The sequence below is a fragment of the Oncorhynchus keta genome, chromosome 20 (genome assembly GCF_023373465.1).
Source record: "Oncorhynchus keta strain PuntledgeMale-10-30-2019 chromosome 20, Oket_V2, whole genome shotgun sequence".
In the NCBI taxonomy this organism is placed as follows: domain Eukaryota; kingdom Metazoa; phylum Chordata; class Actinopteri; order Salmoniformes; family Salmonidae; genus Oncorhynchus; species Oncorhynchus keta.
In genome coordinates, this window is record NC_068440.1 from 8,959,733 (window position 1) to 8,983,097 (window position 23,365).

The following is a 23,365-nucleotide window of genomic DNA, read 5'->3' on the forward strand; positions in this document are numbered from 1 at the left end:
GTTTCTTGTCACAATCCCACCTTCCAAAGCCATTACTAAGATTTACATGCCAGCAGACTTGAGGTAGATTGACTTTTGTAAAATATGACTCTTAAAAAACAAAATCTTAAAAAATAAATAAGTGGGGTTTTTTTCAGTACCGTTCCCTAAACTAAAACTAAGCCATTCGTGTCACAATCACCTGCATTAGGTCAACAAGGATAAAAGGCCCGAATGAAGAGGGATTGACAGAGTGCTGCAAAGAGGTGTAGTCAAGGCAACAGACGAGGACCTAAAGTGGACTCAGGAGGACCATAACATGTCTCGACTGCAGTCAAGAATTTTGCGGGGCAATGTAGTACCACAGGTTTGGGCTGAATAAGCCACCTTATTTAAGTCCATACATTTTTTTTTGTGGGGGGTCTGCAGTCAACCAACATCATCCAGCCCACATGTTGTAAACAACACACTCAGCGAACCACGACTGCATCCATTTTTAAGATACGGCTCGTTGTCGTCAGTATTCTTTGCATGGCGGTCTCTAGCACTTTGGGTAACTGCACTTGTCTCGATAGGATGGTTGTCGAAGCATGTGATGGAATGTAACCGAACAGACCGTCCTGTGTGTAAACAACGAGAATCATTTCATTCCTATAATAAATAAAGCTCCACCTAATAACCGCAAGGGCCGAAGCAAAAAAACATTGTCGATATACATGTTACATAGGCAATCAAATGCGCAGACGGATCGCTGGGCTGGCTGAACGTCACACATAACAGACTCAAAATCATACTTAGAAATCCATCATACTTTAATAAAACACCAGAACACAAATATAATGTTGACAGGACGAACCGGAACGAAAGGTTCCAAATGAAAAACCACCCACACACACAGTCAGACGGTGACACAGAAGACATTGTTATTCTAGCAGCTTGTAGTGAGGAGACACAAACATCTTGGAATATAGGAACATTTTAATATTATTCATATTCTCCAGGTCACCGTCCTGTCAATATTGTACACAACAACAACACTAGAATTGACCAGAAAAGATGAATATCTTGTTATACCAGCAGCTGGGCAGAACCAATGCACTAACGTAACCACATCAATTAGTAATGCATGTTGCAAGTATGTTGGATTTATTTATACTTTGTACACAAAGGGACACGGGGAATAATGCATGTGGCGAAACTGTGAATTTAAGGCTTTGTTTGGTGGTCTTGAGATTAGAGTCGGACAAGAATTGTAGGATGTCGTGACCCATTTATGCTTTTTAAAACCACCACCACCACCACCACCACCACCCTTACACAGGGCTGGTAATTGCATGCCAGAGACAGGCTTTTTATTCTGACATGGTCCTTAGAAGCTGGAGCACCACTTCCCACAGAGTGAAATTGGTGCTTGTTTACTTCTAAAAAATAAAATAAAAAACAGGGGAATGGCGAATCAAAGGTTTTAAGCCTCTGTAGAGAAAGACGTTGCCTCTCTGTTCATCTTAATAACAAGATGGAGAGTGATGGAGTCACAGGAGCCCAACGAGGAACGATCTTGCCCCCCCCCACCCCGCTAATGGGAGGCATCGAACTCAAAGCGTGTGGCGGGTCAGGGAAATATAGTGTGTGTTTGAGAGAATTCTATGGGTGAAACAGATCTGCATGGGTGTGTGATTATATGCTCACTAGTGGGAGTTTATCTGTGGAAGGGAGCGAGAGAGTGTTTGCGTGGAAAAGATGGTCAGAGCAGATTGGAGAGCAAGGCCCTCGATAATATACACCTCTACATACCAGCAGGCTACAAGATACATGCCTTGACGCACATGTAATTAAATTAAGGTCATTTGTAGTCATTGGTTATTTTCCAACCATCTCCCATGATAGTAGTCTGTGACGTTTACCATTACCCACACTGCACTTATAAATAACATCTCTTAAGGGACTATTGAAGATACACACACACACACCTACTTCATTAAATGGATATCTTACATCAAGATATACACAACCAACACCTCACATAAGAACACTTATTTTTCTTAATTAAAAAAAAAAATGGGTACCCATTCGCATAAAACATCATAAGGAAAACAGTTCATTTGAACACAGTGGTGATGATCTGATAATGTGATAGGAATCTGTGATTAGAGGTCGACCGATTAATCGGCACGGCCGATTTCAAGTTTTCATAACAAATCGGTAATCAGCCTTTTTTGGACGCTGATTATGGACGATTGATTACATTGCAATCCACGAGGAGACTGCGTGGCAGGCTGACCACCTGTTACGCGAGGGCAGCGTCAAAAGGACCTTGTGGCTGCAAGGAGTCAAGGTAAGTTGCTAGCTAGCATTAAACTTATCTTATAAAAAACAATCAATCTTCACATAATCACTAGTTAACTGCACATGGTTGATGATATTACTAGGTTAACTAGCTTGTCCTGCGTTGCATATAATCAATGCGGTGTCTTAATTTATTATCGAATCACAGCCTACTTTAATTTCGCCAAACGGGTGATGATTTAACAAAAGCTCATTTGCGAAAAATGTACCTAGCCATAAATAAACATCAATGCCTTTCTTAAAATCAATACACAGAAGTATATATTTTTTAAACCTGCATATTTAGTTAAAAGAAATTCATGTTAGCAGACAATATTAACTAGGGAAATTGTGTCAGTTCTTTGCGTTCAGTGCAAGCAGTCAGGGTATATGCAACAGTTTGGGCCGCCTGGCTCATGTGAAGACCATTTCTTCCTAACAAAGACCGTAATTAATTTGCCAGAATTTGACATAATTATGACATAACATTGAAGGTTATGCAATGTAACAGCAATATTTTGACTTAGGGTTGCCACCCATTCAATAAAATACAGAACGGTTCCGTATTTCACTGAAAGAAAAATTTTGTTTTCGAAATTATAGTTTCCAGATTTGACCATATTAATGACCAAAGGCTCGTATTTTTGTGTTTATTATATTAAGTCTATGATTTATTATTTGATAGAGCAATCTGACTGAGGGGTGGTAGGCAGCAGCAGGCTCGTAAGCATTCATTCAAACAGCACTTTACTGCATTTGCCAGCAGCTTTTAGCAATGCTTGAGGCACAGTGCTGTTTATGACTTCCAACCTATCAACTCCTGAGATTAGGCTGGCAATACTAAAGTGCCTATATGAACATCCAATAGACAAAGGAATCTGAAATACAAATGGTACAGAGAAATAGTCGATGCATCATAATTCCTATAATAACTACAACCTAAAACTTCTTAACTGGGAATATTGAAGAACTGGGAATATTGAACCACCAGCTTTCATATGTTCTCATGTTCTGAGCAAGGAACTTAAACGTTAGCTTTTTTACATGGAACATATTGCACTTCTACTTTCTTCTCCATCACTGTTTTTTGCATTATTTAAACCAAATTGAACATGTTTCATTATTTATCAGAGACTAAATAGATTCTATTGATGTATTATATTAAGTAAAAATAAAAGTGTTCATTGTTCATTCAGTATTGTTGTAATTGGCATTATTAAACATATATATTTATGTATATATTTATTTTTAATTATAATAAAAATGTTTTAAAAATAACTAATTAAAAAAAATGTTTTAATGTTTTTTTATTTAAAAATAAGAAATCGGTATTGGCTTTTTTTTGGTCCTCCAATAATTCGGTATCGCCGTTGAAAAATCATAATCAGTCGACCTCTATCTGTGATAAGAAAAAGCAAAGGAGGGGGAGTGGATCACAATATTTACAGAGCAACGGCCCGGACGCCAATACCCAATCAAGTTTCCATCTGGCCGGGGGTTGCACAGGAGACCACTCCAAAGGCCCTTTGAGCCAGTCCGGCTTCATCCCGGCTCCGCCAGTGTAATATTCATGTCCACGCGGGTCCCCGTGCTAAGCAGTTTCCTATCACCGTCCTCCAACCCCTTCATCAGTGAGGTTACTGTGCATGAAATGACTGATGAATGACTCAGAGATAGGCTTAGCCATCCATATGTATGACATTATGCAAAACAACTCCTGCATAACATTGGGCTATTGCGCGGTGAATCAGCATGTGGGATATACACAACTCGAATCTGTACAATCACGCTACATACACCCTTGCACAATACACACACACACACACACACACTAGGCCGCTACGTTAAAGTGAACTGCGGCAATCTGACAGTGGAACATACTGCGGGTGGGGTTAGCCCCTTAACCTCGTTCCAAGTCTGGCAGCGATTCAAATTCGGTCAACTCAGAACTTGAAAAACACATATGCCGGCCAGGCTTAGAACTAATGGGCCTCGCACATGGTCAGAAACATCCCCACACACAGTCACAGGCGTATTTTGTGTGTTACTGCTCCCCTTAGAAGGCCCGGCAGAGATTTGTCCATTAACATACAACAAAAGAAAAAACAACGACTCAGCATTTCGCCCTGCTAAAATAATGGTAATACTGTATTTTGAAGTAGATGAATCGATCGTTGACGGTCGACAACAAGGCAGATGGTCGACCTCATAACACTTCATAACTCCTACTGAGTTCGGGAGTGAAGTGTCGCAATTTCAGCCGTATGTGCGGCTTGTCTTATTATTAATGCTTGGGCTTATCTGCATTAAAAATAGCAAAAGCGCTCAATACCAGCCAGAAATCAGCCTCTCTCGCTCTATACCTCTACATAAGATAATGGGCAACAATTTTATGCTTCTTCTACTCCTGAATTAAACATGTGGGCTAGGAACAGTTTGTTCTGGTATAAAACAAAATATTAAAAAACGAGGGAAATATTCCGCCTCCGGTCCCTCGAGCATTAGCGGCGAAACATTTCTTTACCATTAAATAGACGGTGCGTTTATTGACTTGCCGGGGAAATGGAGTCCGCTTCCTTTTTGTTCTTTAATTGGTCAAACTGACAGGCAGAGCAGGAGGTTCAGTTTGAGCTGGGTGTGCATGTCGATCTGTCTCATGCTATCGCTAGGCAGACTAGACGTGGCTCCGATCATTACAGGAGCTGGCTGGTCCCTCAGCGTGGAAGGCCAGTACAGCCTGGCACTGGGCCCAATACCCTGGGATGGTGCCAGCTGACCCCGCTGCCCTTTGCTTCAGCAGTGACGTTCCACCAACATGAACCGCCAACAGACAGTTGGGAAAAACAAACAGATCTGGTTCGCACCATTTCTCTCATCCAAACCCCAGCTCCAGCTCGGTCTACCACGTCGTTGGCCTCCCATATGTAAAAGAAAATAATGAAGAGAGAAAAAAAAGAAAAGAAAAAGAAAGAAGGAAATGGAAGTTGGTGGGACTAACTCTGCCTAAGTCATTATATATGAGTCATTAACACCAAATGTGGTTTCAACAAGGCCTGAAGGCCCAAACATCTTGATAATACAAAATACAATTTTTACGTAACACTGTGCTATGGAACGCCTGTGATGATGCACACGAAGACAACAAGTTACAGCTTGGTTCCGCTGGAGGACGTCTTCAAGCAGTAGCCGTGGTGATAGAACGAGTGTGACCATCTAGGAATGCGTCTAAAAGTTGTACCACGAAGGCGACATTGAACAGTATGTTTCCTTACCGAGAAAAAGTCTTTAGTGTTTGCAGTCCTGTGGATTAGTGGGCTACTAAGCGCAGTCACATGGTCACTTTTCACGTTTCACTTGCTAAGATGAAATGGAGCAGTAAGCAGCATTGAAGATGAGTTACATTGTTACAATTTATTTTGGTAGACTGACTGACTTATCAAGATGCCGAGTCATTGACCAGCGCACTCAAGTCATCATTCAGCTTCTTCCTCAGTTACAGTTCAGTTTCAACACCTTCTTTTGTTTCTGTAGTTATTTTTTTGTGTAAAATTACCATAAGCGTAGCATGTCTATTTAGTATGCAGGGGGATGGGTGGTTGTTGGTGGACTCTCCACCCTGTCCTCAGCTCTCCCTCCTGGACCCTGTTGGTTGACTGCCCCTCTCTAGACGTAGATGGCAGTCCGGGAGATGACCGACCCGTCCCGCTGTGACTCCATGTCGTCGTCGAGGTACATGCTGACCCCTCCCATCTCTTCGTTGTGCCGGTGGATGTGATAGGCTGGAACCATGCCCACGCTAAAGCTGTCGTAGCGCTCCTCTTCCTCCTCCAGGCTGTCGTCGAGGGCGTCAAATTTCCTGCGCTCCGCCTCGTCCATCTCGCTGCTCAGCAGGATGTCGTGGGCGGTGGGAGTGGAGCCTGGCGGGCCGTGGAAGTCGTTGACATTCTCCGCCAGCGCTCCGGGGTCGCTCTCGCGGTACGTATAGATGGGCCCGTTGATGTTGGCCCCCGTGCCTTCGTTCTTGTTGCCAGCTCCGCCGAAGAGGCGGGCTTTGTTCCCGTAGGCGCCAGGCTCTCCATTGCCGGGGTAACCGCGCTGTTGCCGGCGACTGCGGGTCACCAGGACAGCAATCAGCGAGCTGACCAGCAGTAGGGCCAGCAGGCTGCCGATGATAGCCCCCGCCACCACGCCCGCGTTGGACGGGTCCACTATGGCCTCTGAAAAGGGGGGAGGAGAGGAGCAAAAGGTAGAGGGAGAGAAAAAATGGGGGGAGGAAAGAGGGGGTTGTTCGGTTTTTAAATGGGCCTCTTTCCGTAGGAGTAGTGTTGTTGTTCTGGTGCTCTCCTGGTGAGATGCGGTCAGTGAGGTGGTGTCTCGATTAGTGTTGTAGCGATTTGACTGGGATTGATTCCTCCCCTTTAGTTGCAGTTTTTGTTTTTGAAGCCCCCCGTTGCCCATTTCTACGGTCCTAGTACCGTTGGTGTGAGCCAAGTTTGAGCCGGTCCACTCTTGTTTCGGTAGAGAAACAAAAATGAGGAACACATTTTGTGACCCACGATGTGACGAATCCCTGGTCTGAGATTTTGACCGAGGCGTACATCGGGCACAACAACGCAGAGACGAGAGACAGGAAAAGAGACAGGAAAAGGGAAGTGAAAGGGGACTATAGAAGTGGAAATGACTAGCACACTGTGGTCATGCATGATGGAACTGAAAAATGGAACACGTCGACATACTGCTCTGCCCCCCCGCCCCTAATCGGTCAGTTAGTTTAACCCCGGGCTATGAGCGCTCCCCCACTGTAAACCAGAAACCAGTGTAAACGAAGCAACTCAACTCAGAGTCACACGAGGCAAAAACCCACCTGCAGTTTGATCCATTCCAAAAACCAGACCCCCATACAGGGCAGCTTGGAATGCACTGCCAAGACAAGAGGGCTAGGGAGATGCAAGGCCCTGATGTCCATATCTAAATCTGGGTATAGGGAGGTGAAAACATCAAAGCCACAGCACAGGGAGAAACAGGACAGGGGTAGTAGGGAGTCAGGACTAAATTAACCAGAAAGGGGTAATAAATGTCAAAAATGATCACAGCGAGCTTATATCACCGCCTATATTACTGTCACTCAGAGATTAGGGGGAAGGAGCACAACAGCCGACCTGAACCATCTTTTCCTGTTTCAGCGAATCACAATTTAGCGAAAAGGAAAAAGGCAGGGGAAATAAAATGTACCTGGAATGGATGTTGAATATAATGAGGAGTACGATTTCAGGTTCTTGCTGTACAGTACAGGTAAAGTACCCATATGTATAGAACTGTAAATATCCAATAATATTTATAAGGTTGACGCACTCAAGGCACTTAACGTGTCGAGAGGGAATGTACAGAGTTGGGCTGCCAGTGCTGTACAGTGTGAACTCTATCAATTGGGGTAAGAGCACCTTCTCAACCTCTGCGTGCACGTTCACCTCAAATCTTCCGCCCCGTCTCCCCCTCCCCTGAAAAGCTCCAGTGTTTCCATGACAATCTCAATCATTTCAATTTCAAGTAGTCTAGTCTGAAGCGACTGGGGCGTTTCTTCAAATCACACCAATTCCCTCCCTCTCTTTCCGTGTTGGAAGCCGACAAAAACGAGCACACACACAGTCTTTTTTTTTTTGTTACACCGCAGTTTTCCTCAGTTCTCTACAGCCCATTTAATCCCCCTCTCTCTCTCTCTCTGGAGACGTGGAAGTTTCTAAACAATTTATTTCGGAGAACGCCGGGCAGATGTGCTTAAACTAACACACAGAGCTCTCCCTCACACGCACACACACACAGAATTTAATTGCGGTGCTCGTTCTTCCCACTAGAGGTGAGAAACGCTAGGAGGCATCCCCCCACCTCAACCCGGTGACATCCCCCACCCTTAAGTCAATCTGCTTCCTCATTCACCAACGCCTTCTTCCCAGCTGCAGTCTCTACGCAGCAGTAACACCGTATTCACACAGTCGGCAAGCACTCTTAAGTGGCCTTGCTGGCTGCTGTGAGGATGTGTCGACAGCACACAACAAGGCGGGGGTGGACTAGCGTAGCGCCGAGGGCGCCCCTCCCAGTCTGACACGCCACCACAACAACGTAAGCGAGGAGTTAATGAAAAGAAACGACTGCATTGCATGATCGTAAAATAAAAATACATCCTGGAAAGCAGATGGGTGAATCTGGATCGGGTATTGATTTTCCAGTGTTGGTGTCTGGCGGTACGTGGCTAGATAGTAAACACACCGCATTTCATAGCTGCAAAGGATAAGCATCTTGTTAACGGCTATACTCTGCATACTGGATAATATAAACGTTGAGCGGTCCATCAACAAATATTATTGGGTTACCGTCTAAACACATCTGATGGTTTCGCTTACGGCACATCATTTAGACGCCAATGTTACAGTACACGAGGCACACAATTTACACATTTGTCAGCAGAGTCTTAAGACTCAATAAATTCATAACATGAATTTCTATTCTTAGATAAAGGACTCGGATTCTCAATCAGTTCTGCAACTACTGTACCAAGACTGCATTATACACAGGCATGCATTTCGAGACCAATTCTAAGTTGGACAAATCCTGCTGCGATGATTGAATCCAGGACCTTGGCTGTTGATCGAGCTCAACAAACCGACACACGGTGAATAGCAATGCTGCAATTGGCCTCAAAATGAGTTATTCTGTGTTTCCATGAGTCATTCACGAGGGGAAGCTGAAGGGACAGAGAACCGGAAAGAGCGAGAGAAAATGAAGTGTGTGTGGTTCCAGGTTCATTCTTCCAGTACAGAGTGAGGAGGCCCAAAAGCTAGGGTCGAGGGGGGGGGAGCAATCCCAGTACTCGTCCTGAAGGATTTAGGGCACTGGGTCATGAGTTGACTACCCATTGATTAATGATGGGGGATTATTGAGACAGATAGTCATCTGATGTGCCATAAGAGCTCACCCTCTGGCTAATTGAAAAAGGTAGCTAGCTTCATGACCCTGGAGGATTACACAGCTATGCTCCTGCCGGAGGTTATGCAGATAGTGCAGCCTGTTTCTGCTGGGCCAGGCCAGGGGGCAGTTGCATTTACAAGCATGGGGGGGATGAGGAAAATGACAAAGCACAAAATGGCAGGGTGTGAGCGGTTAATGCAACGGCAAAGCGTTCGGGCTTAGACTTTATCATTCCAATTGAAATGCAGCCGCTCGCAGGCAAGGCAATCATTGCCCTCTGCTTGGGTCTGTTAGACGTCTGGCAGTGGAATGACAAATCAGGCATATCATTCTGTCGCTCGTTGACGTCAAACGGCTGAGGCAGAGCGGGATTGGAATTGGAAGGGGGGTCTCTCCTGAGAAAGTCTGGCTGCTACCTCAGGTAGGGTTGGTGGAGAACCTGACCACCAGAGTAAAATTGAAAATGTGGCCCAAGTTCAGTGAAGGAAGCACAAGGTGGTTGCTGACATTTGAATGAAAGACAAACTAAGTCTTCCTGACTACTAAGTCATGAACCACCCATTTCCATCAGAAATATTTAGGAGATATACGGTGCATTCAGACCCCTCGACCTTTTCCACATTTTGATACATTTACAGCCTTATTCTAAAAATGGATTAAATTATTTTTTTTTCATCATCAATCTACACAGAATACTCCATAATGACAAACAGCTTTTTTAATTGTTGGCAAATTTATAAGTAAATAAAAAACAGAAATACCTTTTTTACATAAGTATTCAGACCCTTTGCTATGAGACTCGAAATTGAGCTCAGGTGCATCCTGTTTCCATTGATCATCCTTGAGATGTTTCTACAATTTGATTGGAGTCCACCTGAGGTAAATTCAATTGATTGGACATAATTTGGAAAGGCACACACCTGTCTATAAGGTCCCACAGTGGACGATGCATGTCAAAGCAAAAACCAAGCCATGAGGTCGAAGGAATTGTCCTAGAGCTCCGGGACAGGATTGTGTCGAGGCACAGATCTGGGGAAGGGTACCACAAACTTTCTGCAGCATTGAAGTTTCCCAAGAACACAGTGTCCTCCATCATTCTTAAATGGAAGAAGTTTGGAATCACCAAGACTCTTCCTAGAGCTTGCTGCCCGGCTAAACTGAGCAAAATCGGGGAGAAGAGCTTTGGTCAGGGAGGTGACCAAGAACTCGATGGTCTCTGACAGAGTTCCTCTGTGGAGATGGGAGAACCTTCCAGAAAGACAACCACCTCTGTAGAACTCTACCAATTAGGCCTTTATGGTAGAGTGGCCAGACAGGAAGCCACTCCTCAGTAAAAGGCACATGACAGCCCGCTTGGAATTTACAAAAGACACCTAAAGGACAACGACCATGAGAAACAAGTTTCTCTGGTCTGATGATACCAAGATTGAACTCTTTGGCCTGAATGCCAAGCGTCCCGTCTGGAGGAAACCTGGCACCATCCCTACGAAGAATGGGAGAAACTCCCCAAATACAGGGTTTAAATGGACCAACCTTGGACATCAGCATTCCACCAGACTGGGTTAGCATGCAGAGCTTAAAGGGATAGTATGACATTTTGGCAACTAAGCCTTTTTTCTACTTACTCAGAATCATATGAACTTAATGAGCATGTTTTGGTAGACTTCCAGTTATTGCGCTAATGCTAATTAGAGACATAAAAATGGCATCAATGAGTTCATCTGACTCTGGGTAGGTAGAAAAAAGGAAAGAAAAATGTCGTACTATCCCTTTAAGCTCTGCATGCTAACCCAATCGGGTGGTGCTAATGTCCAAGGTTTGTCAATTTTGCTAGTTCTTTGGGGTTAGTTCTTTGTAACACGCCTCTTCAGGCCACGGGCAAGGTTACTGGGTCACATTGGACTATCACTGCAAACTACCGCCAGTACATCTAGTATCATTGGAGGCAATTGGGCAGATGTTCATGGTAGATATTCTCTAACTTGTTTATTTGTACCTTCCCGCCAGGCTCTCCGTTGGGCAGGCTTAGCCTCTTTCTGAGCACCACGGGACAGTCTCTGATAAACCATCATGGCCAGGTGCCTGCCTCTCTCCTTATCTCCCTCACAGAGATGAAACCTCACGGTCTGGCAGTTCTCACTACAACCCCCTTAACATGGCCTGAGGTGGGAAACAAACATCTGATAAATGGAGGAGGATTAAAAATCGGCTCAATGGAGACGGATTAATCAAGATGTGACAATCAATTAAAGGAGGAACTTCCAGTGGCCTGCAGCCATTCCAGCCCTGAGGACAAAACCAGAACTAAGGCTACAATACTAGCACCGGGTTTATGTCAGCAGCCATTCAGTGCCAGCATTTCTCTCTAAGCTAGATTAGTTTATTATTCTTTCCCTGTGGAGGAAAGTCTGTGTAAGCCCAGAGGATGGCTTGCCTGAGGCAGTAGAGGAAGTAATGTGTGTGTGTGTGTGTGTGTGTGTACGCGCTGGTCCCTTCAGAAGTGTTCCAGTGCACAGTGAAAATGGACAGAGCCAGCTGGACAGCCCACAAAGGGAGGGGGGTGTCAAGGGAGACAAGGGGTCGCGAACCCCCGCCAGGCCTTTGAAAGTCTAGCAGGAGTCATCTAAGAGTTCTATGGAATGTTCTGTTATTGTTTTCCCCCCTCTCTGCCGCTCTCTCTACGAGGACAGATCCAGCTGACACCTCGTCGACACTAACACGCCATCTCTGGCACGTGCCCGCTGAGCAAGTGTCGAGCGAGAGACCGGCGCATTTTCCTCTCCTGTCAGCAGAACTTAGTTCTGTATTTTACTCAGAGGTCGTGGGTCACGTGCCCGAGCACTCCTCTTTAAAACGTAGAGGAGAAACGTCATCTTCTACTTTGTGCCCGGCACCTCCCGTCAACCCTCGCTACAATCACAACCTCAAAAGGGGTGTTACGAAAGCCACCCCCAGACAAAGAGCTTGGCGCTTTCATCTGAAGTTAAAGGGAACAGAGAGTGCTTTTAAAAATAGTTTCAGGAGTGAAAATTAAGGGAGCCGATTGAATTTGTGCTACAATTGGTTTCATTTAGAAGAAGAAGAAAAAATTCTGGCACCATCGCTTAGGATGAAACTGGAGGTTGGACCAGATTCTCTCAAGTACTTGCAAAGACGCGGTGCTGGTGGGAGTGCCAGCCAGCCCAAATACAGTGGTCACAAGGCAACGCTGCTAGCCAGAGCTCACTTCTTCCCCACCTCCCCACACGTTTCAGTGCCTACAAAGCACCTTGGAGAACAAAGGGAGACAATTCAAAATCTCTGAAAGGATTCCCACGGATTCTAAATGTAGCTTTCACAGCGTCTTTGGTGAGAACAAGTGCTAACTGCACTGGCTCCACTGATCCAAAAGGCAGCACCCGTTTTGACCAGGCAGAATCCAAATGTGACAAAGCACAACTGACATCTTGCAAACCATAACTGACGCTCGCCAATGTAAGGCTGTTTTTGTGTTCATTGGATCAATGTGTGAAAGCAAGAGAGGAGAAACCGCAGCATATATGAATACAGGAGAAATCTGTTGAAAGTGCATGCAGAGGAAGAGCGGACTCTTATTTTGAAGGGGGGGGATCCAGACCTACACTAAGGATGTTAGTGGGGAGAAAAGAAAACCCGGCAAACTGGCTCACACCAACCGATTTCCCGCATGAATAGAAGAACCCTTCAAGGAACCCCTAAAAGCCAAACCTTCACCCCCTTTAACCTACCCAGCAGACGACAGAGTTAGCTGTGAGAGAGCATTGGTCTCTCTGACAGTGTAAATGATGGAAAAGACCCCTGTGTAGCTCTGATCCCTGTGTAGCTCTGATCCGTGTGTGTGTGTGTGTGTGTGTGTGTGTGTGTGTGTGTGTGTGTGTGTGTGTCCACAAAATGTCCACACCCGTGTTCGCTCGTGGGCTGGAATGTGTGCATCAGTGTGTGTACATAAGACTAAGTAAGAGTACGCAGGCGGCGGTCACGTGCTCAGTGGGCTTGACTCACCGATGACCGCCGTGGTGACCTGGTGCTTGCTCACTCCCAGACGGTTCTTCACCTCGCAGACAAAGGTGGTGTTCACAGCCTCGTCCACCTTCCGCACGATCAGCTTGTTGTCGGCAATCTGTACCGTGTCAGGCATCCGACCGGACATGCTGTGTGTGTTTGTGTGTGTGTGGGGGGCGGGGAGCAGATATGAGAGAAGGAGGGAGGACAGAGATTAACGATTTGGAAGAAGCACAGCCTGGTGACGAGTTCCTATCTGGTTCCATATTCAAGACATCAACTGGAGGAGCAGGCTGTAACAGTCCAACCGCCGCCTGTCTATCACCGCCAGACGAAATTAAGACCATGTGGATAATCAACAAGAGAAAAACAAATTAAATATGTTTTTCTTTTCCGTATAACCGATGCAGAGATACTTGTGCCCCCCATTAAGAGATGAAGGCAAGCTGCTGGGACCCAGAGGACAGGCAATATTGGTGCTCGAGCAGATCAGATTGGAATTGCTAATTGATTGTTTTTGGATGACTGACTCCCTTCTGTTGTCTGCGATAGATCGGGGAGACGCTGTCTAAAGTCGTTCTCCCGTCTCAGGGTAAATTAAGTCCAAAAGGGGTAGGGATATTCCTAAAGTCTGGGATAGTCATGAGATGGGTAATCACTGAGTCAGGGACTGCAATGGGAGGGATACTCCAAATGCCTGGGACTGTCATGGCTACTCCAATCCAAAAGCCTGGGACTGCAATTGGGGGTACTCCAAAGATCAGGGGCCAGCTATGGGAAGATTAACTCACGCTGTCCAAGTAACGTTGGTGGGGGCAGGGTTGCCAGTGGCCTTGCAGGTCAGGACAGCGTCGGTCCGGCCAATGTACCAGTTGTTATCATAACCCACTATGGACACAGTCGGGGGATCTGAGAAGGAAGGGGAAAGGAACACACACACAGAGAGAGAGAGACAGAGACAGACAGAGAGACAGAGAGAGAGAGAGAGAGAGAGAGAGAGAGAGAGAGAGAGAGAGAGAGAGAGAGAGAGAGAGAGATGTTACTGTGAATTGGAGCGACCAAGTGAACACTGATTGCCTACTGGGGTGCAGGAGTGGGAGAAGCTTCAACACAGAGGTTTTCACAGCGAGACTTGTCCAACAAAGCATCACTGAAACTGAAACCTACCGCCGGAGGATTGCAGAGATATGACTGGGGACCGATGAGTCACGGCAGGTAAAAACAAACACAGGGAAGTCCCAAAATGCTTCAGAAATGGAGGTGGTGAACCACGCTTGTGCGATGAGTAACCCAACCCTGTCTGAGATCTAATGCAAATATTCTGTGCCTCCCCCCCACTTGGTTGAATAAGACAGTTATTCAAACATTTGTTATTTGAGTAATGCCTAGGCCTCGGTTCAGAGGGTTAACAATCTTGTGGTCTGGGTTCGAAACACTTACACTCGACGGACAGCTTCATGGGGAAGGTCTGCGGCTTGTCCTGAGTGCGCTGGCTGATCATGCAGGTGACCTCCTTGCCGTTGTCCTCAGGCGTGGGCACCAGTAGGTACACGCTCCTCACCGTCACCGTGCCGTCCAGACCTTTTTTGGAGGTGGTGTTATCGGTGCCACCGACTTCTCCCATCCACTTGATGGTGGCTGCTGGCTTGCCGTCAGCCGCCTCACACTGGGCCACGACCACTGGTTTGCCGCTTGTGCTGGCTTGGACGACAACGGGGGATGCAGAGTTCTTGGGTTTCGCTGAAAGAGAGACGGTAAGCGAATGCATGAGTGAGTTTGTTGTTGTGCATATACAGGAAGTGTGGTCCCTCCTAGAGTCTAATAAAAAAGACAACAGTGCAAGAGAAAGGCAGCAGAGATTCAGCTGGCGAAGGGGAAAAGTGAGGCCATCGATGCGGCGGCTTAACAAGGTGGGCACTTCGGAACGGATGCGTTTCGTGATGCCGCATTCATTTGAGGACACCATTAGTCATCGCACCGGAGCCCACTCTTCGCCGAGAGCAATTAGGGCGCAGACTGAAAGAAAACAAAAACACCAGCTGCTCACCAAGTATGACCAGATTGGTGGTGCCTTGCTCATTGCCGCTGGGGTAAGTGGCGTACTCGCAGGTGTAACGCCCGGCGTCGGCCATCTTGAGGCTGCTGATGGTAATGGAGGGGTTCGTCAAGGTGCCTTGGATGAAGCGGACACGCCCGCTGAAGGGCGATTCGGGGAAGCTCTCGCCGTATATGGGGTGAAAGACGGCAATGTTGTCCCTCTGGCCCTCCGTGGGCTCCCATATCCACGACACCTGCGTCCAAGAATGACAAGGAATTAAGAGGGTTGCAGGATGGCAGGCTATACACATACAGTCTACGCACATACAGTCTACGCACATGTCCAGTCGATTTCATGAAATAGCATGAAGAACACCCACACTGACAGCATTTCAATGCAGCAACGTTCGACCACAACGGTTGCTACATTAAAACTCTAGAGAACATCTCTACAGTACTGTCCTTCCTTTTCAAATAAATCAGAGGGCAATATTTAATGGTTCCCTGCGTCAAGGCCGACATGCACCGCAGGCTCTCTCCTCGTGTGTCATCTGGCTACCTGTGTGAGCTTGGTGTTTCCTCCGTCGACAAACTGACAGCGCAGGTCGACCGACTCGGCGGGGTACGCCTCCACCTCTGGTACCACCCTCACCCGCTGACACGAAGCAGCTGTGGATGGAGAGAGAAAGAGTGAGTGAGTGAAACACATATCAGCCTCTCCAGTTTCTGCCTGTGGCTCACACGTACAGCACCCACCCTCTTATAACCCATACTAATGCTGAGTGTAGTGATTGAGAAGTGCTCTGCCATTTGAACCAGAATTCTCCCCCGCAGGGAGACAATGGGGGCCGGGGGCTGTCAAAAGCAGCAATCAGCCATTCTTCACAACCCCTCCTCCTCAAAACGACATATTAAAATCACTGGGATCAAAATAGACCTAGATCTAGTTTCAGGACATTATGCAGTGTGTAAAGCTCTCTCGGACTCAGGTATAAACTACCAAACGGGCCATAATGCTGAAAGAGAAATAACCACTTATCACTACAGACTGAGCCTATTATTTACAAGTATCGAAATGGAAGGCTCAGATTCACCCCTCACATCCTGATAATGGCTGTCTATGATTTCCAGTAAACCGATTTCCTTGTATGATAGCGTTTTAGATAAACGAGATATGACTACAGTGGAACTTAAAAGGTGCATTCAGAGGTGACGCTGCATGCAGGAAGTAAACACAAAGCAGATCAATTTTCCCAACAACTAAGAGCGTTTGAGCGTGAAGATCAACTTCTCCGCCGTTTTGGTCCCGTAGCAGCGTAAAGCGCCCCCGTGCACATGCGCGGACACACCGTGTGACTGTGTGAGAGCAAAGTCTTGCATCTCTCTCCTCTCAATATCTGCGGTGCGGTTTGTTGCGACGTCATCTCGCCGAGTGTGCCTTTAACAGTGCTCCGCAGTACTTTGCATGAAAGATCCGAGGAGCACAGCCTTGAACCGGCGCCTACTGTAAGCTAAATTGACATGAATAAAAGGCGACAGATTAAGATCTCGTACGTCTTTCGTTCAAAGCACTCCAGTGTGAGCTTTGAGCTGGCAAGCACCGAAGGAGGAGTTCCTTTGAAAAACAATAACTTCCAGCGTCAACAGAAAACAGGTATTAGATCCGAGTGAGCGCACCGTCGAGAAATCAGCTCGACAGTATCACAAAAGCGAGAGCTGTGCTTCAGCTCAATACGGGCTGACATAGACATATGTTGGAGAACAGCAGAGGAAAACCCACATCATTATGCCCGTTTCTTACTGGGCAGTACTGCACAATTAACCATAATATCATGGAAATGTATATATTTGTTCTCCATTCTATAGTCCCGTGACACTCTTATCAAGGCTACTCCTTTCATGTAGACATTTAATCAAAAAGATTCCTGCATTAGTCAGGAATCATTAGGGTTCATTAGCATCACTAAGCAAACGGGAGTGAGCAATAGCCTATTGTCACTGGGCTCATTATAATAATATAATACACGCAGAGTCAACGTCATATACATCTTCCGGCTTGTAAAGCAGCAGTGAACGGGAGAGAAAACACAATTAACACCTCAGCCATAAAATCAGTGGCGTTGACCACTGGGGCAATTACAGGTTTCAATGCAAACAGTTTTTCCCTGCTGCCTAGTTGGCCAAAACGCTGACCTCGTATGTACAGTGTTGATTTGTTTCCCCAACTTCATCAAATGTAGTTTAGGTAAAAGTGAACGTGGGAAGAGAAAAAGCGGTCGAAATGGGAGAAATATTAAGAGGAAGTTTTACGACCTGGAGTCTGGGTCGTTTAAAGAGTGGGATCGGTCCAGTAAGTGGAGCACCCTTGATAAACACTCCCGAACTAACCAAATCAAATCCAATTTTACTCGTCACACGCTTCGTAAACAACAGGTGTAGACTAACAGTGAAATGCTTACTTGCGGGTCCTTCTCAACAATGCAGGATTGGTCATCAGCACGTAAAAACGGCTGATATCCACTGCAGCGGCTAGTCAAGCGCAAAGGTATAATTACCGATATTTCTGCCTGAATGATGTAAAAGTGGCAAGTAACGGGATAAGGGAGGGGGGCTGGATTGGAGACAGAATAATAGGTACAGGCCGAGTTGAGGCACCCGAAATGAAAAGAGAGAGCCCGAGGGAGGGAAAGAAAGCGAGAGAGAAGGAGAGGGGGAGAAGAAGATGGGGAGGGAGAGAGAGACACACACAGAGAGGGGGAAAGAGAAGGAGAGAGAGCCAAGGCCCGCAGAGGCAGTACTAGAGGAGGGTGGAGAGCACAGGAACAGAGAAACTACAGAGGGAGCTGGAAGAATTGTATGTGGGCACTCTGTTCTTTATTTTACACCAAAATTAGTGAAGAAAGACAAAGCAGGAAAGAGAATCGAGTGCTGCTGTGTACTTCAGGCCAGAATGTGTCCAATCGCGAAATGAGGCGAAAGCAAAGGCACTTTTCCCTCCCGCCACTCTTTATGTGACCCCTGTGATGAGCGTTGGCGCAGTGATGACATCGCTGCCATATTAAAGCAGACCTCCGGTAGTGTCGGCCTATTCGTCTCCCTCCTCCCTCCCTCATCTGAATCCATTAGCTCTGCAGGTACACTGATCACAGCCAAATGGCCATACCAGAGGATTAGGCTCTGGCAGCTAGGGTCATAACTCTCTTTCCCTCTGTCCTTCCCCTCTTCCCTCTCACTTATACAAACACACATAAACGCAAACCGTAATACAGGCAGAGCAAACTCAGTAAACACACACACACACACACACACACACACACACACACACACACACACACACACACACACACACACCACAAAAGGACACACACAGAGAGAGACAAACAGATGGACACACACAGAGAGAGACACACAGATTGGACACACACACACACACACACTCAGAGTGCCTCCAGCTGTTTCCCCTCACTCTCCTGTCGATCTGACAGAAACTAAGCAGACTGATCCTCTCAACTCTGGCTGTCACCGACTGCCGGCTAGCTCTTTCGCTCTCCACTGCACTCTTTTTCTCTTCCCCCTCTTCATCTCAAGGTCAAAGCAGTGCTCCCTTCCATCTTCTCTGTACTCCCCAATCCTTTTGTCCCCATCTTTCTCATCTCTACCATTTTGCTCCGTGTCAGTGCGCCTCTCCATCTACCTCCCTTCCACTTTTCACTCCCAGGGTCTCAAGTCGGCTCTCTTTTACATCCAATGTCCTATCACGTCATTCACTCTCTTCTTAAGCTTGTAGTCTCCGACTCACTTTTTCCCCCCTCTCTCTTTGTGCTGTTCTCCTACCCCTCTGTGCTGTCTTTGTACATGGAGGATGGTAATATGTGGAGTGTGTGCGCACACGCTGCGATGCATTGGGAAAGTATTCAGACACCTTGACTTTTTCCACATTTTCTTACGTTACAGCCTTACTCTAAAATGGATTAAAGAAAAAAAGAAAAGTCATCATTACACACACACACACACACACACGCACACACACACACACGCACAATACCCCATAATGACAAAGCGAAAACAAGTTTATACATTTTTGCAAACGTATTCATACATACATACAGTGGGGCAAAAAAGTATTTAGTCAGCCACCAATTGTGCAAGTTCTCCCACTTAAAAAGATGAGGCCTGTAATTTTCATCATAGGTACACTTCAACTATGACAGACAAAATGAGAAGAAAAAAAACATCCAGAAAATCACATTGTAGGATTTTTAATGAATTTATTTGCAAATTATGGTGGAAAATAAGTCTGATCAATAACAAAAGTTTCTCAATACTTTGTTATATACCCTTTTGTTGGCAATGACAGAGGTCAAACGGTTTCTGTAAGTCTTCACAAGGTTTTCACACACTGTTGCTGGTATTTTGGCCCATTCCTCCATGCAGATCTCCTCTAGAGCAGTGATGTTTTGGGGCTGTAGCTGGGCAACACGGACTTTCAACTCCCTCCAAAGATTTTCTATGGGGTTGAGATCTGGAGACTGGCTAGGCCACTCCAGGACCTTGAAATGCTTCTTACGAAGCCACTCCGTTGCCCGGGCGGTGTGTTTCGGATCATTGTCATACCGAAAGACCCAGCCACGTTTCATCTTCAATGCCCTTGATGATGGAAGGAGGTTTTCACTCAAAATCTCACGATACATGGCCCCATTCATTCTTTCCTTTACACGGATCAGTCGTCCTGGTCCCTTTGCAGACAAACAGCCCCAAAGCATGATGTTTCCACCCCCATGCTTCACAGTAGGTATGGTGTTCTTTGAATGCAACTCAGCATTCTTTGTCCTCCAAACACGTTGAGTTTTTACCAAAAAGTTATATTTTGGTTTCATCTGACCATTTGACATTCTCCCAATCTTCTTCTGGATCATCCAAATGCTCTCTAGCAAACTTCAGACGGGCCTGGACATGTACTGGCTTAAGCAGGGGACACGTCTGGCACTGCAGGATTTGAGTCCCTGGCGGCGTAGTGTGTTACTGATGGTAGGCTTTGTTACTTTGGTCCCATCTCTCTGCAGGTCATTCACTAGGTCCCCCTGTGTGGTTCTGGGATTTTTGCTCACCGTTCTTGTGATCATTTTGACCGCACGGGGTGAGATCTTGCGTGGAGCCCCAGATCGAGGGAGATTATCAGTGGTCTTGTAGGTCTTCCAGTTGATTTCTTCAAACCAAGCTGCTTACCTATTGCAGATTCAGTCTTCCCAGCCTGGTGCAGGTCTACAATTTTGTTTCTGGTGTCCTTTGACAGCTCTTTGGTCTTGGCCATAGTGGAGTTTGGAGTGTGACTGTTTGAGGTTGTGGACAGGTGTCTTTTATACTGATAACAAGTTCAAACAGGTGCCATTAATACAGGTAACGAGTGGAGGACAGAGGAGCCTCTTAAAGAAGAAGTTACAGGTCTGTGAGAGCCAGAAATCTTGCTTGTTTGTAGGTGACCAAATACTTGTTTTCCACCATAATTTGCAAATAAATTCATTAAAAATCCTACAATGTGATTTTCTGGATTTTCTTTCTCATTTTGTCTGTCATAGTTGAAGTGTACCTATGATGAAAATTACAGGCCTCTCATCTTTCTAAGTGGGAGAACTTGCACAATTGGTGGCTGACTAAATACTTTTTTGCCCCACTGTATATATATTTTGTCCCCGATAAGTATTCAGACCCTTTGCTATGAGACACAAAATTGAGCTCAGGTGCATCTGTCTCCATTGATCATATTTGAGATGTTTCTACAACTTGGAGTCCTCCTGTGGTAAATCCAATTGATTGGACATGATTTAGAAAAGGCACACATCTGTCTATATAAGGTCCCACAGCTGACAGTGCATATCAGTGCATATCAGAGCAAAAACCAAGCCGAGGTCGAAAGAATAGTCCATAGAGCTCCGAAACAGTATTGTGTCGAGGCACCGATCTGGGGAAGGGTACCAAAAACTGTCTGCAGTATTGAACGTCCACAAGAACAGTGTCCTCCATCATTCTTAAACGGAAGAAGTTTGGAACCACCAAGACTCTTCCTAGAGCTGGCGGCCCGGCCAAACTGAGCAATCAGGGGAGAAGGGCCTTGGTCAGGGAGTTGACCAAGAACCCGATGGTCACTCTGGCCGAGCTCCAGAGTTCCTCTGTGGAGATGGGAGAACCTTCCAGAAAGACAACCACCTCTGCAGCACTCCACCAAACAGGCTTTTATGGTAGAGTGGCCAGAAAGGAGCCACTCCTCAGTAAAAGGCACATGACAGCCCGCTTGGAGTTTGCCAAAAGGCACCTAAAGGACTCTCAGACCATGAGAAACAAGATTCTCTGGTCTGATGAAACCAAGATTGAACTCCTTGGCCTGAATGCCAAGAGTCACATCTGGAGGAAACCTGACACCATCCCAACAGCGAACCATGGTGGTGGCAGCATCATCATGGGGATGTTTTTCAGCAGCAGGGACTGGGAGACTAGTTAGGATTGAGGGAAAGATGAACAAAGCAAAGTACAGAGATCCTTGATGAAAACCTACTCCAGAGCACTCAGGACCTCAAACTAGGGTGGAGGTTTACCTTCCAACAGGACAACAACCCTAAGTACACAGTCAAGACAACGTAGGAGTGGCTTCAGGACAAGTCTCAATGTCCTTGAGTGGCCCATCCAGAGCCCGGACTAAACCCGATCGAACATCTCTGGAGAGACCTGAAAACAGCTGCGCAGCAAAGCTCCCCATCCAACCTGACAGAGCTTGAGAGGATTTGCAGAGAATAAAGGGAGAAACTCCCCAAATACAGGCGTGCCAAGCTTGTAGCATCATACCCAAGAAGACTCGAGGCTGTAATCGCTGCCAAAGGTGCTTCAACAAAGTACTGAGTAAAGGGTCTGAATACTTACGTAAATGTGATTTCTGTTTTGTTTATGAATTTGCAAGAATTTCTAAAAACCTGTTTTTGCTTTGTCATTATAGGGTATTGTGTGCAGATTGAGGGGGGGGGGGACAATTTAATCCCTTTTAGAATTAAGGCTTGAAGGTAACAAAATGTCAAGGGGTCTGAATACTTTCCAAATGCACTGTATATAAAAATAGACCATGTGAGAACATTAAAAAGAGTGTGTGTGCGTGTGTGAGAGAGAGAGAGAAAATGTATTGTGTATCTGTGTAAAACGAAAGGAACAAGAACTGGTGTGTGTGTGTGTAGAGGACTGGCGATTGCAAGATCTGCATAATATACAATGTGATTCACTCCGAGTGAACCCTCCTCCCATAGCACCCTGGGTGGTTCTGTAGCCGTGCATCACGTCTATGGAATGGCTCTCCAGCCCCACGGCTACAGCTCTACTGCCCAGCCCTTCTATGATAAATGTATGTGGGCCTCAGCACCTCACACAAACCTGCTAACATACCCCCAAACACAGTTATCCACACAGCCCATCTATACACACACACAGAATATAAAAGAAGCTATTCATTTGGCTACAGACGCATGCTTCTAAAACATGCATGAATGAGGCTGTGCCTGCCACAGTATGTACATGCTCGTCTTCATACTTCTATATACAATTATTTAATCATTCCTCTTCACAAAAGCCCAAACACAGCCCCGCAGCATTCCAAATAGTTAATAATTCATCCGCCTGGTTATGAGCGAGTTCTCCCGCTTATTAAATTATTGACAAGCAACATCTATACTGCACCTGACCAGGGGGGAGAGAGGAAGAGGATGTGGGAGGAATGAGATGAGGAAGAGGGTGGTGGAGTTGGATCGGGGAGTACGCTGTGTCCCCCCCCCCCCATTTGTTTCGAAGCCTTGTCGATGCCTTGTTGCCATGGACTCCACTGCTTCTGTCACGAGGGCCGCGATATTCATTTGAGAGCCATTAGAGTCGGTCGCTTGTCTGTCGGGCACACAGCACTGGAAGTTAATGACTGAATGGAACAGGCAGCGCAGAGTGAACGTCGGCTGACGGGAGAACAGCACTTAAGACGAATGGAGTCCAGGTGCACACCGTTGCAACCCAGTGG

The 23,365-nt window shown here is 46.2% G+C and overlaps 1 protein-coding gene across 2 annotated transcripts in view; it reads right to left on the minus strand.

The window, feature by feature from the left end:
- Nucleotides 1–23,365, minus strand: part of pvrl2l (PVR cell adhesion molecule related 2 like) — an 89,307-nt gene that overhangs the window by 41,712 nt on the left and 24,230 nt on the right. Inside the window, exons 2-7 of one of the 2 annotated variants that reach the window (XM_035795267.2) lie at nucleotides 15,884–15,993; nucleotides 15,335–15,578; nucleotides 14,728–15,027; nucleotides 14,079–14,196; nucleotides 13,288–13,436; nucleotides 768–6,521 (exon numbers count right to left, since the gene is read on the minus strand). In XM_035795267.2, the coding sequence (XP_035651160.1) occupies nucleotides 5,968–6,521; nucleotides 13,288–13,436; nucleotides 14,079–14,196; nucleotides 14,728–15,027; nucleotides 15,335–15,578; nucleotides 15,884–15,993 (1,475 nt within the window). In that variant the 3' untranslated portion in view covers nucleotides 768–5,967. Of the gene's footprint in view, nucleotides 1–767; nucleotides 6,522–13,287; nucleotides 13,437–14,078; nucleotides 14,197–14,727; nucleotides 15,028–15,334; nucleotides 15,579–15,883; nucleotides 15,994–23,365 lie in introns of those variants that run through there. The other variant, XM_035795268.2, reaches the window with a different exon arrangement.